The sequence below is a fragment of the Alexandromys fortis genome, unplaced genomic scaffold (assembly GCF_014885135.2).
Source record: "Alexandromys fortis isolate MF-2015 unplaced genomic scaffold, M_Fortis_MF-2015_v1.1 scaffold_189, whole genome shotgun sequence".
In the NCBI taxonomy this organism is placed as follows: domain Eukaryota; kingdom Metazoa; phylum Chordata; class Mammalia; order Rodentia; family Cricetidae; genus Alexandromys; species Alexandromys fortis.
In genome coordinates, this window is record NW_026068081.1 from 2164035 (window position 1) to 2177676 (window position 13642).

Sequence of the window (13642 nt, forward strand, 5' to 3'; positions counted from 1 at the left end):
TTTCGTACATCAAGTACTTTGACGATATTCTCCTCCCCGTCTCTCCTTTCTCCCTCCCTCCTATTATTCCTAGTCATTTCCCCTAGGCACTCTCATTTCTCGTTGCGGGTTCTATATACATGAGTGATGCTAAAATCCAGGCTATACAAATTGCTGAAAATGTGTTTGTCTGCATCCAATTGCACGCACTACAATTATTTCTGGTTGCATCCATCTTCCTGCAGATGACATAATTCTTCTCTTTCTGGCCTTTCCCAGCTTTTTATCTGAGCCTCCCCGGGATGGAAAGGTTCCCTTGTAGGCTTCTTACTCACTTAACACTCAGGCAGATGGAAGGGGAAAGATCTGAAGGTTATGGATTCGAAGCCATAGTGCATTGATGACCAATTGAGAACTGATAAACGACTTCCAAAATGACTTACTATTGCACAATAGCCACTAGGGAAGCAGGGTTTGGGGACCATAAAGGGATTTATTCATGCAGATGTAGAAACTTGTCTCCCAGCTTCATCTATCTCGTGAATGAGTGAGATGTCAGTGTGGAATGCCAGAGTCCATATGACAGAAGGACCTTGCACAAGCTACTTAGCTGTTCTCAAATCCCACTGCCTAGCTCGAAGGAAACTGTATTAACACCTAAGTCTCCAACTGGCAAAGTGTTGACTGAGGTCCGAGGTTGTCCATTCATTCCCCATCTCTGCTCTCAAATACTGTGCTTCTTTCTTTTCTCAGCTATATTCTAGCCTCTCCTCTGTGGCCAAAGCCATCTTTCTAGAGGATATATATATATATATATATATATATATATATATATTCTCTAATCCTTTGGCCAGCTGTCTGTTATTTCCAAGATAAAGATTCCAACCCTTATAGTTGAGTGCTTATGTAGGCTCTTGGGGGATTGCCAAGAGTTGGAGGGTCAGCCTGAGCTACTGTTATGTTTGAAAGAAAAAGAAAATATTCCAAGCCCCTTCTCTGGTCTAACAAACTTCCCATGACTGATGAGTACTGCACTTTCCAGGTTCTCCCACAGCACTCTTTCCCTAAGACTGCAGTCATAGCGCACTGAAAGTTCGTTCCCAAGGCAGTCTCTTTCACCTCTAGCCTTTGTGCTAGTTTTTGCCGTACCTAGAACACTCAGTCCTTCCAGCTTGCCCTTTTCTTTCTCTTCGCTCTTGAATTGTGAAGAATTCTGTGCCCTTATTATCTTCCCAGGAGGTCCTCCCCCAGTCTGAATTGCTTTCTTCCCCGTTTCCTCCCCTTTGTGCTTCTGTCTTCTTAGCGCTCATCAGCCTGATTGAAACTGCCCTTTCCCTGGATTATTTCTCCCACTCAGCTCTCCGGGACTGCATCTTACTCATGATTATGTTCTCAGCAGGGCCTGTTGAATGAATGATACATATTTAACTGTTTTTTTTGACACTGCAACCTGCTATACTAGTATTAAGTATTGCATAATACTACCATGTTCAACTTGGTTATTTAATATTGTTCCAGCTGAGAACATAATCACAAAGGCAGTCCGAAATACACTCCTGATTGATTAATCTTTTAATTTGCATTTTATTTCCTCCGTCCGAAGGCTGGAATGCTCCCTGTCAGGGCTTCTAGAGCTTTCACACTGGACATTGCTCCCCTGGGTGCTAAGGTAGGACCCAGACATACACGTCTGGTTCATTCTCTTCCTGGGAAGAAGATGCTTTCTCTGAAGGCAGCATACACACATTTTACTCACAAGCATGGGCAGATGGCTTGGATCCCTTCTGTTCCCAGGAATGGTATCAGGACTAGTTACAGTGTGCCCTTTCCATCACTGGGAGATAATCCCGACAGTGACATTGGACATGATGATTAATAGGTGAAGAACAGACATAAGGAGAAGGGGAAAGTGGCTTGGCCTGAGTCACATCGTGAAGTTAAAACAGCATGCTCCCAGCAACAAGCATCACCCTGGCTTTCCTACGTGGCTGCCAGCTCCACAACCTTGCTCCTTTTTTGTACTTTGGACACCAGATTGACTGGTTTTGGAAGCCGGTCTGAGTTGTGTTGTTGATAAATGGAGCAAACTTTCCTCAGTTTGCTATTTTATGGTCTTGCTTTGTTTCCTGCTTGGCAGGAGGCCTCATCATTGACAATCTCTAAATGTTCAATTTGCCCTCCACTCAAATATAGCAAAGAACTCTTGATATCCCAGAGGTCCTTTGGGGATACTGAGGATGAAGTAGGGAAAGAAGGACCTGTCTCATCTGTAAACAGAGAGTGCTCTTTTGTTCCTGGCCACCCAGACCCAAAATCACACAGAAACTATATTAATTACAACACTGTTTGGCCAATGGCTTAGGTGTATTCCTAGCTAGCTCTTACATCTTGAATTAACCCATTTCTATTAATCTGTGAATCGCCATGAGGCTGTGGCCTACCGGCAAGGTTCCAGTGTCTTTCTCTTTGGTCAGCTACATGGTGTCTGCCTGACTCTGCCTTCTTTATCCCTGCATTCAGTTTAGTTTTCCTGTTTAGCTCTATTCTGCCCTGCCATAGGCCAAAGCAGCCTCTTTATTAACCAATGGTAATAAAACATATTCCCAGCAAACAGAGGGGAATCCCATACCACTCATCTTTTCCACAGGTGAACATTAGACCACTTGGAGCATCACAGTCTCCTGGAGACCTTCTAAAACCACAAATGCTTGGGCTAGGAGTGCAGCGCAGTGGTATACCACCTGTCGAACCTGTGTAGGGCCCTGGGTTCGATCCTCAGTGCCACAAAACGATACCCTGGGGCTTGGCCAGCTCAACGTGGAATTTCCCCTTCCCCCCAGGGAACATAGCCCCAATACCAAGGGAGACCCCTTGAGTTGAGAAGCAGCGATTCAAAGCAGCTGTCACCTAGCTGACAGGCACCTTCTTCGTGACATAGGAAGTACCGCTGTCTGTATGTCATCTTTGAGCGTTACCATAAGCACACTGTCTCTGCTGTCTGGGCATTTTGCACATGCTACCTGTTGTCTTCACGTCATTGCTGTAAATCTTTGCTTCTCATACCCTCAGGGAGCTCCCAGAGAGTAGGTAGTGTGTTTATCATAGCCTATTATTATTGTACCCAAATGTCAGCTTTGTTAACACAACAGCGCATGTTCAGTGCACATTAATTGAACTGATGGAAGTCTTGTAGATGGAAAATCTGCCATAATTTATTACTTATTTGAACAGATGCTCTGTGTCCTTTGGAAGCAAAATGATCACATGGGAAAATACTCATGGAGACAGAAACCCTGGCTTCCGATCCTGACTGTGTCATAAACTCCCATTGTGATTTGTAGTAAGTCACTAGCTTTCTCTGGCATTGAATTTCCTCATATATGAAGCCAGGATTGATATGTAGGCTTCATCTTAGTGCTGGACTTGGGATATTCTGCAGAGCAATGGGAAGTCTTTGTCTCCTGTGAAGGTGTGAGTGTCTTTAAGAAGTGCGAGCCAGTTCCAGGTTCTGACATGAGAAGCTCGGGTAGACAGCAAAGGGTCTATGCCTTGTGTGTGTGGAGAGGAGAATGTTGCTCACTTCTCATTCATGTCCTTGGCTTTGACTGGACTCTTCCATCCCAGGAATGTCAAACATTCACTATCTACATGCCTGTTCCGTTCTTTTTATGAATGAGCTGTTGCATTCCAGCTGGATTTCTGCTTACTCCTCGGGATGTTTCTAGTCTGGGCTAAAACATTCGTTATTGTGTTTGATAAAGCTGTTCAAGTGACGTGCTCCGAGGAGGACAAGAGCAACGCAAGGCGCCAGACTTTCTTCTTTTTCTTTCCTTCCTGGAGCATCTCGTTTACTCAGAAAGTCGGCACACAGACATGGGGGAAAGTTGTGCTACTGTCCATAAGGAAACACATGGGAGCTAAGGGTTGCTTACAGAAATCTCCAGTACCTAGAATGGAGTGTGTTACAAAGGTGATATGAAATATAAATATCTGAAAGTGAATGAAAATGTCCATAACTCTCCAACTTTTTGTTTTAAAGACACACCTTTAATGGCATTGTACCTTAAGCTCACGAAATAAATGAGGTAGATATGCTACTGTCTTGACTGAGGAAAGCTAGGGTCCAGTTCTGTGTACTCTCTCCTCTGGGATCCAGAAGGTTCCTCCAGTAGAAATGAGAAGTGGTTCAATTCTTGTTCCCTCCCCCAGTTCATCTTAACAAAATACATAGAATATTATTTTTCAGTGGGGACATGGGTATCTGAAAAGAAAATACTGCAAATTCCCTCCTCCCACCCTCACTCCAGGGGTCCCCCAGTTATTACTAAGAGCATGGAAGAGGCTCCTTTCACTAGGAAACTTGATCCACCAATGTATATGAGACTAGTGTTTGTTTAACTTAAATAAAAGAAGGAAAGAAAACTGCTGTGCTAGTTTTCCCAGCGCTCAGTAGAATGCTTGTTGGACATAGTCTACTATAGTGGATTACAGTGTAAAGCTCTTCTGTGGAGTCTGGTATGGCAGTGACCAACTAGGTGCAGCTGCCCTTTGCTCCAGTGCACCCTGCATTGCCCTGGGGGCACCCTGTATTGCCCTGACAATCAGAAATATTCCAAACGCAATTCATGGTCAGCGTCGTGTACATGCAGGTGTCCAGAAGACCTTCGTGGAGAGCACATCCTTTTCCATTTGGAGGGCTGTGACCCTCTGCCGGCATGTCTGACATCCTTCTTTCCCCATCGCCAATAGGTCAAGGAGAGATAAAGTCAAGGAGCTTACTTGTCAGAGTGGTCTGAGAATCAAGGCACACCCCCATCTCTATCTTTGGAAAACAATCTGCGGTAATGTTTTAGAAAGGTCGGAAGGATAATGCTTTTCAATTAAGAGGTTTCATTGTTACTCGCGTCATGGCCCTTTCATATGAATCTCTTTGTGCCCTACAGATTGTCCTTCATTATAGGAGGACACTTATACATATAACTTCGTTATATGCCAGAAGCGGTAGGCATAAAACTAGTTCTGGGAGTTCCATTTGACAGTAAACTACTGGGTTTCACTCCGTTCAGGAGTGCCACAGTTCAGACAACAAGCCACTAGAAATAGCAGCTTATTCCCTACTGACTTGGCTCCACCTCCTCCATCTCCTGGTCAGTCTCCTGCTGGGCTTCCTGTCTTTGCAATCTAGCTCAGGCTGGACTCTCATAGACGACAGCATTTGCTGCCACTGGATCATCTCCAGTTCCAAGCATCCCCTCTGCCCCCTGCCATGGCATATGGAATAGTTATTTTGGATTCAGTAGTTAACACTTGAAATTTGGTTTTAGGGTCAAGAACACTCAAGGTTGGGGCGGGGGAAAACTGTAGTACAGGGTCTGCTTGACAGCCAATGTTGACAAAGCTAAGACTAGACCAAGTTTTCCTATGCTGATCCTGCCTTCCTTGTTGGATGCCGAGCCCACTTTCATTTCTTGCTTTTTTTTTTTTTTTTTTTTTTTTTTTTTTTTTTTTTTTTTTTTTTTTTAGTCTATAAACTGCCTTTCTTCTCTGCCCTGAGCCTACTGTCCTCTCTGACCAGAGAGAGGGGATCTGGAGAGTGCTGGCCAGTATCTGGACTTATTCTCCGGGACCTTGGTATTTGGTAGCTTATGTCTGGATTAAGGACCTCAGTGTCCGCAGAAGGTCTGACATCGCAGTTCTGACACAAGATTTCATCCCAGCTAAAAACCATCCCAGACAGTTGTTTGTTTAGAAGTGAAAATAACTGGTTTAGATGATATTGCCCAAAGTCCCCCAGCTAAATGGTCACAGCAGGAGCCGACTTGGTGGCACTCTGCTGGGACTCTTTGATCACTATCCAAGGACCTCTAGGCACTGGTGGAGGGGAGGCCATTTGAGGAGAAGGCTGGACTCTGCCTCCCTGTTTGGAGCTGCACAACTGTCCCTGAAGTGTGATATTCCTCTCTGTATGGAAACCTGTCTGTCCATTGTGTGCACGGCTCTTGTCTGAAATGCAGGGGCTGGCAGTAAGTCTCTGGGTGCTGTAGAACCAATCTGGCTTTTTTTTTTTTTTAAAGTTTGCCTGGTCGAGATTCCACCCCCATCCACCCAAGTCAGGCACTACTACTAATGTCCAACCTAGCCCACCCAAACTCAACAAACTCAACTTGTGCCTATCTGGTGTCTGGGTCCTGGGGTCCGCGAAGCACCAGCTGGATGCCCACTGCTCACTCCTGCACTGGTTCTGGAGTTAGGGGAGATGAGGAGGGCCCGAGGGACACCTTCCCAGGGTCCGAGTCAGCAATCCTGGTCTTCGTGCTCCCATTGCTGCCCAGCACGGGCTGCCGAACTTTTTTCAACCGCTGGATCCGTTGTTTGGAATTCGCAGCCTATGTGGAAACAGAGAGCGCTCTCCTGAAATTGCTCTAAGTCTCTTTGGGGAGATTCCCCCAGGAAATTCAGGAGCTTCCGTCGAAGCACTTAGGGCTGTTCTAGAGAACAAAGGGTGAGGGCTTCTTGGGTGCCCCTCGGCTACCCATTGCATTTGCATACGGCAGCCATTGCCCCCTGGAGGGGAGCCTGACTCTCAGGGCAGGGGACTCTAGCAAGCGGCTCGCAGAGGACCTGTTTGCTGACTACTTTGGAGGTGAGGTGGAAAAGCATGAAAGAAGAGGTTGCATTCCTCTCCCTGGTCCAGAAAAGATCCAGGTCGCGAGTGGGAAATAAAGCGTAAACACAAACAACCTCAAAAAATAAGCCAAGAAACACGAAGCCAAAAGAAGCAAGCACAACGCTGTTACAAAACTGTCTGGTTTTGTAACAATTTCCCCGCAGCCGGCCAATGAGCTGCGTGGGGGTGGAGTCACGTGGTGACGTTTTATATAACACTTTGCTGAGACAAGACTGTTATTACGCGGCGCGGGGCAGTCGGCATGGAGCTCGGGGAGGCGAGGCAGAGCCAGGCGCACTGCGATCCCGCGTTCACGGCAGCGCAGCTCGTTTCCGTCCGCCGCTCCTTCCTGCGAGTTTCCTGTTCCTAGACGCCTCTACTCCACCTACCCACCGGCAACCACCGCAGGTCCCTCTCTCTTTGGATTTTTTTCAGACTGTACAGATGTTGAGCTTGCCCGCCGAGCTCGGCAGCAACAACTTAGAATTGGCGGAGCTGGCGGAGCCGGAAGAGCGGGCGGCATCAGTGGCCCGAGGAGACTCCGTAGCCCACCCAGAGTCATCTCCCGAGGGCTCCGAACCTCCCTCGAAGCAAGAGATGGAGCAAACACCGCAACCGGGGACCTCGATGCCGGCAGAGTGCAAAGTCCTGCTCGCACAGGCGGACGCCTTGGCATCCGGAGGGCGCCTTCGGGAAGCCCTCGAGGTATACAGGCAGCTCTCGGGGAGGCAGCAGCTAGTGGCCGAGCAGCTGGAGAAGTTTGTGCGCTGCCTGGCTAAGAGCGTCCCGCAAAAGGAGCTCATGGTGCCGGCTCCCTCGTACCAGAGCGGCAGCTCGAGCTGCTGCGTGGCGGCCGTGAAAAAGGCAAGGGAGGCTGCAGCCATGGTCCCCGAGGTATGGGATGGCTTTAAGTGCCAAAAGTGTCACGGATTTCTCTCGGATCCCGTGTCCTTGTGGTGCGGCCACACCTTTTGTAAACTGTGCTTGGAACGTGGGCGGGCCGCGGATCGGCGGTGCGCGCTCTGCGGGGTCAAGCTCTCGGCTATTATGGGAGGTGGGAGAGCTCTCGGGTTGCGGTGGGCTGGGCCGCAGGCCCCCCTGCAACTGCGAGTCAACGTGGTACTCAGCGGCGTTCTGGGCAAGTTGTTCCCCGGCCCGGCACGAGCGTCGCAACTCCGGCACGAGGGAAACCGGCTGTACCGCGAGCACCAGGTGGAGGCGGCTCTGCTCAAATACAACGAAGCAGTTCGGCTGGGTGAGTCCTCCGCGCCGCCACCGGGCCACGAGGGCTTGGTCACGACACGGGGGGAGGGGGGCGGGAGAATGAACCCAGCTGCAAGGTGGGGGATGGACGGGGCAGAGTTGGGCGCGCGCGGGCGAGGTGGGGGAAGGGAGGGAATGGCCCGTGGCCCACGAGGAGGAGGAGGCGGCGGCGGAGGGACCTTTCTAGGAGTTTGTTTTTTCTACTTTAGCTTTCTTTGGCTGTTACTTGGTCTCTCTGGTGGTATTGCTTTTTTAGTTGTTGTTCATTTCCGTATCTCCGGTTTGCTTTTGTGCTTTTATGCCACCCGGCCCCGGTTTCTCTCTGTTTCGTCCCATTCCTCTTTGTTCGCGTTTCTTCTCATCTTTGTCACTATTTTCTGCCTCGCGCGGTGTCACCGTCCCTATTTCTCTATTTTTCCTGGACACTTCAGCGCTCCCTCTTACACCTGCCGCTACCTTCCCTGCCAGGAGAGGAACTTGGCACTGTTTCTCAAACTCCCGCGCGGTCCTCCCGGCTTTTGCCAGCCAGAAGTGGCCCGCCGGCACCCGAGTCCGCGGCTCCCGTCTCTGGGAGTTGTCCCTTCCGGGGCCGCGGCTCCCCGTGGGGTGGGTCCGGCCTGGAATTAGGTCAGGAGAGCACTGGTTGCATAAGGACCTCGAGCCGCCCGGGCCGGCGGCCCCTCCTCCGCGTGGACGGGCGGGCGGACGGGCAGGCGGGCAGGCGGGGATTGTGTAACGCTGAGGTAACCGAAGTGGGCCACATTCGCCTCGGAAACCATCCCGCGAGCGTGTGCGGGGGGCAGAAGGGGGGCCTCGCTCCCCGCTGCCCTGTGACTCATTGTCACCGCTTCCTATCACACGATCCTTGGCTGAAATAGATGCACTTGCCCCACCCCCTCTACGCGCCGCAGTCAGACAGCCTGCGCCCTGATATTGAACCCTTTGACCCCTCTAACCCCACCGGCGGCAGGACCAGGCAACTTCTTGGAATTCCCAAGGAAACAAGGGGCATGCCTCTGTCTATCTTCTCCAAAAGTTTCCAGTAGAGGAAGGGTGGGCTTTGTAACTTTTAAGGGCAATGCGGGAAGCCCCACATCTCTCCTGGAGTGGATGGAGCACGGGAGTTCTCCTGGGGACCTCCACCAGCCTCCTCCTACTCAGATCTAGGAAGTGGCCTTGGAACCCCAAGCTGCTGCCAGCACCTCTGCAGGCAGGCTGGACGCGGTGTCCAGAGAAGCATGCTGGGGAGGAGGCAGTGGGGCTAAGCAGACAGGGCTGTGGGATCCTAGGCCCCCCCCTAGACCATCTCTGATAGGTGGAGGAGGGATGGGACGGAGTCTCCACATGTTGAATCCCGCTCAAGCTAGCAACAGGTAGTGTTTTCGGGAGCAAAACCAGGCCTGACTGGACCCCATGACTGAGGGACACAGACCTTAATCACAAAACACATCCTGTGTGTGCCTGTACAAAACAGGCTCTGAGCTGACGATGTGCAGTTCAGAAAAGTGGCAGAAAAGACTGCAGACTCTATGCTAAAGTGAAAAGCAAATAATTGGCACCCAGGCCATCTCTGAGAGTACTCCTGAGGGACGGGTCGGGGTAGAGGTAGACGTCAGAGCCCAGCACTTGAGGGAGAAGGCAGCAATGTGAATGGAATAGGCTCTGGCCACTTCTGAATGGAATTCCAAGGGTGGCTTTGTTTCTTTCATCCATTCCCCAAAGGCTAGCCAGGAAAGCCCTTTCTCAGGGTCCTTTTCTATCACCACCACCACTTTTCTGGGAGCATCTTTCCTACACTTTTGTTAATCTCTTAAGAGCAGTCAGGGCAAACAAAAAAAAATGGCAATAGCACCGTCACCCTGCTAAGAGGAAAAGGGACCTCTTCAACCGACGGTATGAAATGTATCCTGGAAATGGCTAGTGTCTTATTATTCAAAATGCTGGGCCCACACTCAGAAAAAGGAACTTCCCTTCACACAGGCCTCAAAAGATTAACCAGCCGTGTGGCTTCTAGCCCTTTCACGTCATCTCCTTGGCCTTTTCCTATCTAAAGAATGGGTGGGTTGAAGACCTGTCCAGGCCTGAGCTCTAGTGATTCGGTGATGGTGAGGGTGAGACTCCTAAAAGCCTTGTCAAGGTGCTTTTTCATTCGGCCATCGACGGGAGGATGGACCTGGTAAATGCGTATCTGTTTCCCCCAGGAAAGCTTCATATGCCCTGACCATATGGTGGTTAATACCACAGGTAATCCCCGTCTGGAATAATAACATGGACTTGTCTTGTTAGAGGTCTGGCTGCCTCTCTTCCCTGGCTTCGTTCTCATTTGATACTGGCTCATTCGGAAGCCAGGTTGCTGGGCACTAGCAGCCTGCATCGTTCATCTGGCAGAAGAGCACCAGGCTTTTCTTTAGGGAAACGTTTCTAATGTATCGTAGACACTACACCACCTAGCGCCAGCTTGCAGGAGGGCGACATTACTCCTTTGCATGGAGAAGCTAGGGTGTAAAAGTCAGGCCGATATTAGGACTGGAAATAACATTTAAGCCTTTGGGTCCAGTGGAAAGAGCTTAGGATCCATCCTCACACAGGACTTATCATATGCTTGTGCTGGGGGCCATTAATGAGGGCTTTTTTTTTTCTCATTTCGGCAGCTCCAAATGATCATTTGCTTTATAGCAATCGGTCTCAAATTTATTTCACCTTGGAGTCTCACGAGGATGCACTGCATGATGCAGAAATAGCATGTAAACTTCGGCCAATGGGTTTTAAGGTGAGTGTGGGACAGGAGGGATGGGAAAGGGGCTGTCTGCAGCCAGGGATGTGCAAGAAGGCTGGCCCTCCGGGCCAGGAGATATTAGAGCCTGGGCAGTGCAGGGCATCCATTAATATAGGAAAGTATAAGTCTGTAAGGAATCTTAGTAAGTCCACCTTCAATTGGTGACCTTAAGGATAGCCTTGTCTTCGTTTTTTTCAAAGTATGGAATCAGTAGCCACACAGCCTGACTTCGTGTCACAGCTCGCAACTTTTCTTAACTGTATGGTCTTGGGAAAATCACTTAATTTCTGTGTCTAATGTCCTCATTTATAACATGCTTATATTCAAGGCAACTACTAAATGGGGTTGTCGTGGGGATTATACAAGATCATGTAGAAAAGATGCTCGGAACGATGCATGTAACATTGTATAAGTGTTTGCTATCACCGCCGCCATTATCATCACTCTTACAATTTTCTAGGGAAAATAAGGAGAGGAATCTGAGAAAGATATTGCTGCCCTGGTCCTTAAGAATGTCTATTGATAGCCAGGCTTCTTGGGAGCTTAAACAGTTTTCCTTAAAGCGATTGTCAAATTCACACAATAGTTGTGCCATTTTGAATCATTAATACATTCATTTGATATGTCACCATGTATACCCCTCAAAAATCTCAGTCAAAAAGGAAAGGTGAGAAGAAAGACGAGGTAGACTTCAAGACAGGGGATACCTGAATACAAAGTACTACTTTCTGCATCTTTGCCTGGCCTCAGGACAACCCTCTTCCACATGTCTGTATTTTGTTTAGAAGATTAGAACTGGGTCTATGGCTCAATGCTTGCAAAGTGTGACCATGGGGGAAATGGCTACAACTCGCCAACACTCACGTGTTCTTATTTGCTATATGATGCTAGTGCTATCGGCCATGATCGTTTTGCAGGGATGTGTAAGGACCAAAGGTGAGAAGAGCAAATTCTGCAAGCTCCAAACTTTACAGGATATTGGTTTAAGAACCTCTGTCTACAGCCTGAGGGTGGGAAAAGCAGTGTCTCCAAGACCAGGGCCACTGTGCCTATCTGACAGTCACAGGAACAGGTATCCTCTGAATGCAGAATGTTTCTCTGACCTTGGATTAGGCGCCACCTTCAGTAGTCTCCAGATAGCCTCCCAGCGGGTCTAATTAAACATACTTCTCTGCAGCACTTTACATGCAAAATCACACTGAACAGGTAAATACCACAAAACCGTTTACATCAGTTTAGTTCAGATGTTGCTGCCTAATAAATTTTGTTGTTGAACCTATGGAAACATCGGATCATTGAAAGTTTTACAGACCTAGGAACTTCAGAGAAGGCATGATGGAGTTGGGTGTGGTGGCATGCAGGGAGGATCCGGAGTTTGAGGCCAGCCTGGAGTATGACAGCGAGTCTGTAATATTAGAGTGAAGCTCACTGGTCTTTCACGAGAGCGTTTTCGTGGATGGTAATGGATCACTGTGTTCTCTTTCCCAAGGAAGGCATTTACAGCTTAATACAAGTCACCAGTGCCTTAAGTTGCCATGGGGACAGGCTATCTAACATGAAAGCCTTGGGGTAAGGGGGGCTTCCCTGCAGCCTTTTCTACTGGAAAACTAAATCCAGATACCACGATGGGAAGAGGCCTGAGAAACATGTTGTAGACATAATGAGAAAAGGGGTTTCTACAGTGAAGAAAGAACTGGTATAAGTACTTGGCAGGGGATTGAAAGGGTCGAATGCTCTGATTTCTGTATTTCCCACTATTTCTGGGTGAAATGCCATAAGGCCAGTACACAGCCCAATTTCATCCATCCATCCATCCAGGGCTCTGTGTCATTCAGTGCATCTTGCCGGCAGTACAGCTGTCAGGATAAGCTGGCCACCCTGAGAAAGTAGGCTGTGTGAGTTGCTACTGGATTGGTTACTAGTCACCCAGAGGTCTCTGCAGGTTCCCAGCACTGAAGCTGCTCTGCAATGACCGGCTAGCCTTTCTCCAAAAGGTCACTTTTGGCAGGAGCAAGAAGGAGGTGTGGCAGCCAAGATTTGGATCCAGAAAGAATTGAGGGCATGGATAGAGGTCCCCACGAGGTTTGTAGCTGTGGCCACTGCTCAAGAATCCTAGCCAGGTTCTGACACCATACAGCCACACATTAGAAGGCAGAGGGATGCCTGACAAGGTATATTCATACTAGGCACTAAGAGGTGGCAGCCCCTTTACTCTGTTTTTTTTTTTCCTTTTTTTTTTTTTTCATTCTTGACCTTCTCAGGATTGCTGCTTAGGTCCTTATACAGAAATTAGTCCGGAGCACTTAGGTTTAAATCCGGAGGCCGTGAAACATCCTTATATCTATAAAGTGTGCAGCAACAGAGGAAAAGACAGATACGTTTCTAGAAACAAAAGCATTGGCTCAGTGACTGGTCTTCTGGAAGGCGGTCTGCCTTTGAGAGGGAAGAGCACTCTGGAAGTTCTCAGGCCACAGTTTCAGTTTGAGATTGCTGCTAGAGAGGCCATGGTCTTTCTCTCAGGTCTCTGTAAAAGTGATGGGCTCACGTGAGCCACCACTGTCTTACAGACCAGTTCAAAGAGAGGCACAGCATCTCTGGATGAACATAGAAAACTGAGCTATTAGAGTCTGTGGTTAAATGGAGGCTCTGACATGTTTGTGATGCTCAGTTGTGGGGTGAGAGGAGGTAGTAAGCCTAGGAGCTAAGAATCTTGGCTTTGTATATAGTCAGTCTCAGGTTTAAACTTGAACTTTACAGCTTTCTGACTGTTGTACTTTGGTTATTTCTCGGGATCCCCCTTTCATTGCCTTTAAAATGGGGTTCATAATAGCTTGCCATTGTTACTGGTACAAAAATCAAAGTCTTAACAACACTCCACCCGATAGGGACTACTCGGTAAGCACTCAGCAATCGCTGTTGATAGTAGCTACATTAAGATGGTTATTAAGATGGGATTG

General features: G+C 48.6%; 1 protein-coding gene across 1 annotated transcript in view; it reads left to right on the forward strand.

Moving 5' to 3' along the window:
- Positions 1–6898: 6898 nt before the first annotated feature.
- Lonrf3 (LON peptidase N-terminal domain and ring finger 3) overlaps positions 6899–13642 on the forward strand; it is a 38541-nt gene continuing 31797 nt past the window's right edge. The window contains exons 1-2 of the mRNA XM_050121923.1: positions 6899–7901; positions 10561–10679. Of these exons, the coding sequence (XP_049977880.1) occupies positions 7091–7901; positions 10561–10679 (930 nt within the window). The 5' untranslated portion in view covers positions 6899–7090. The remainder of the gene's footprint in view (positions 7902–10560; positions 10680–13642) is intronic.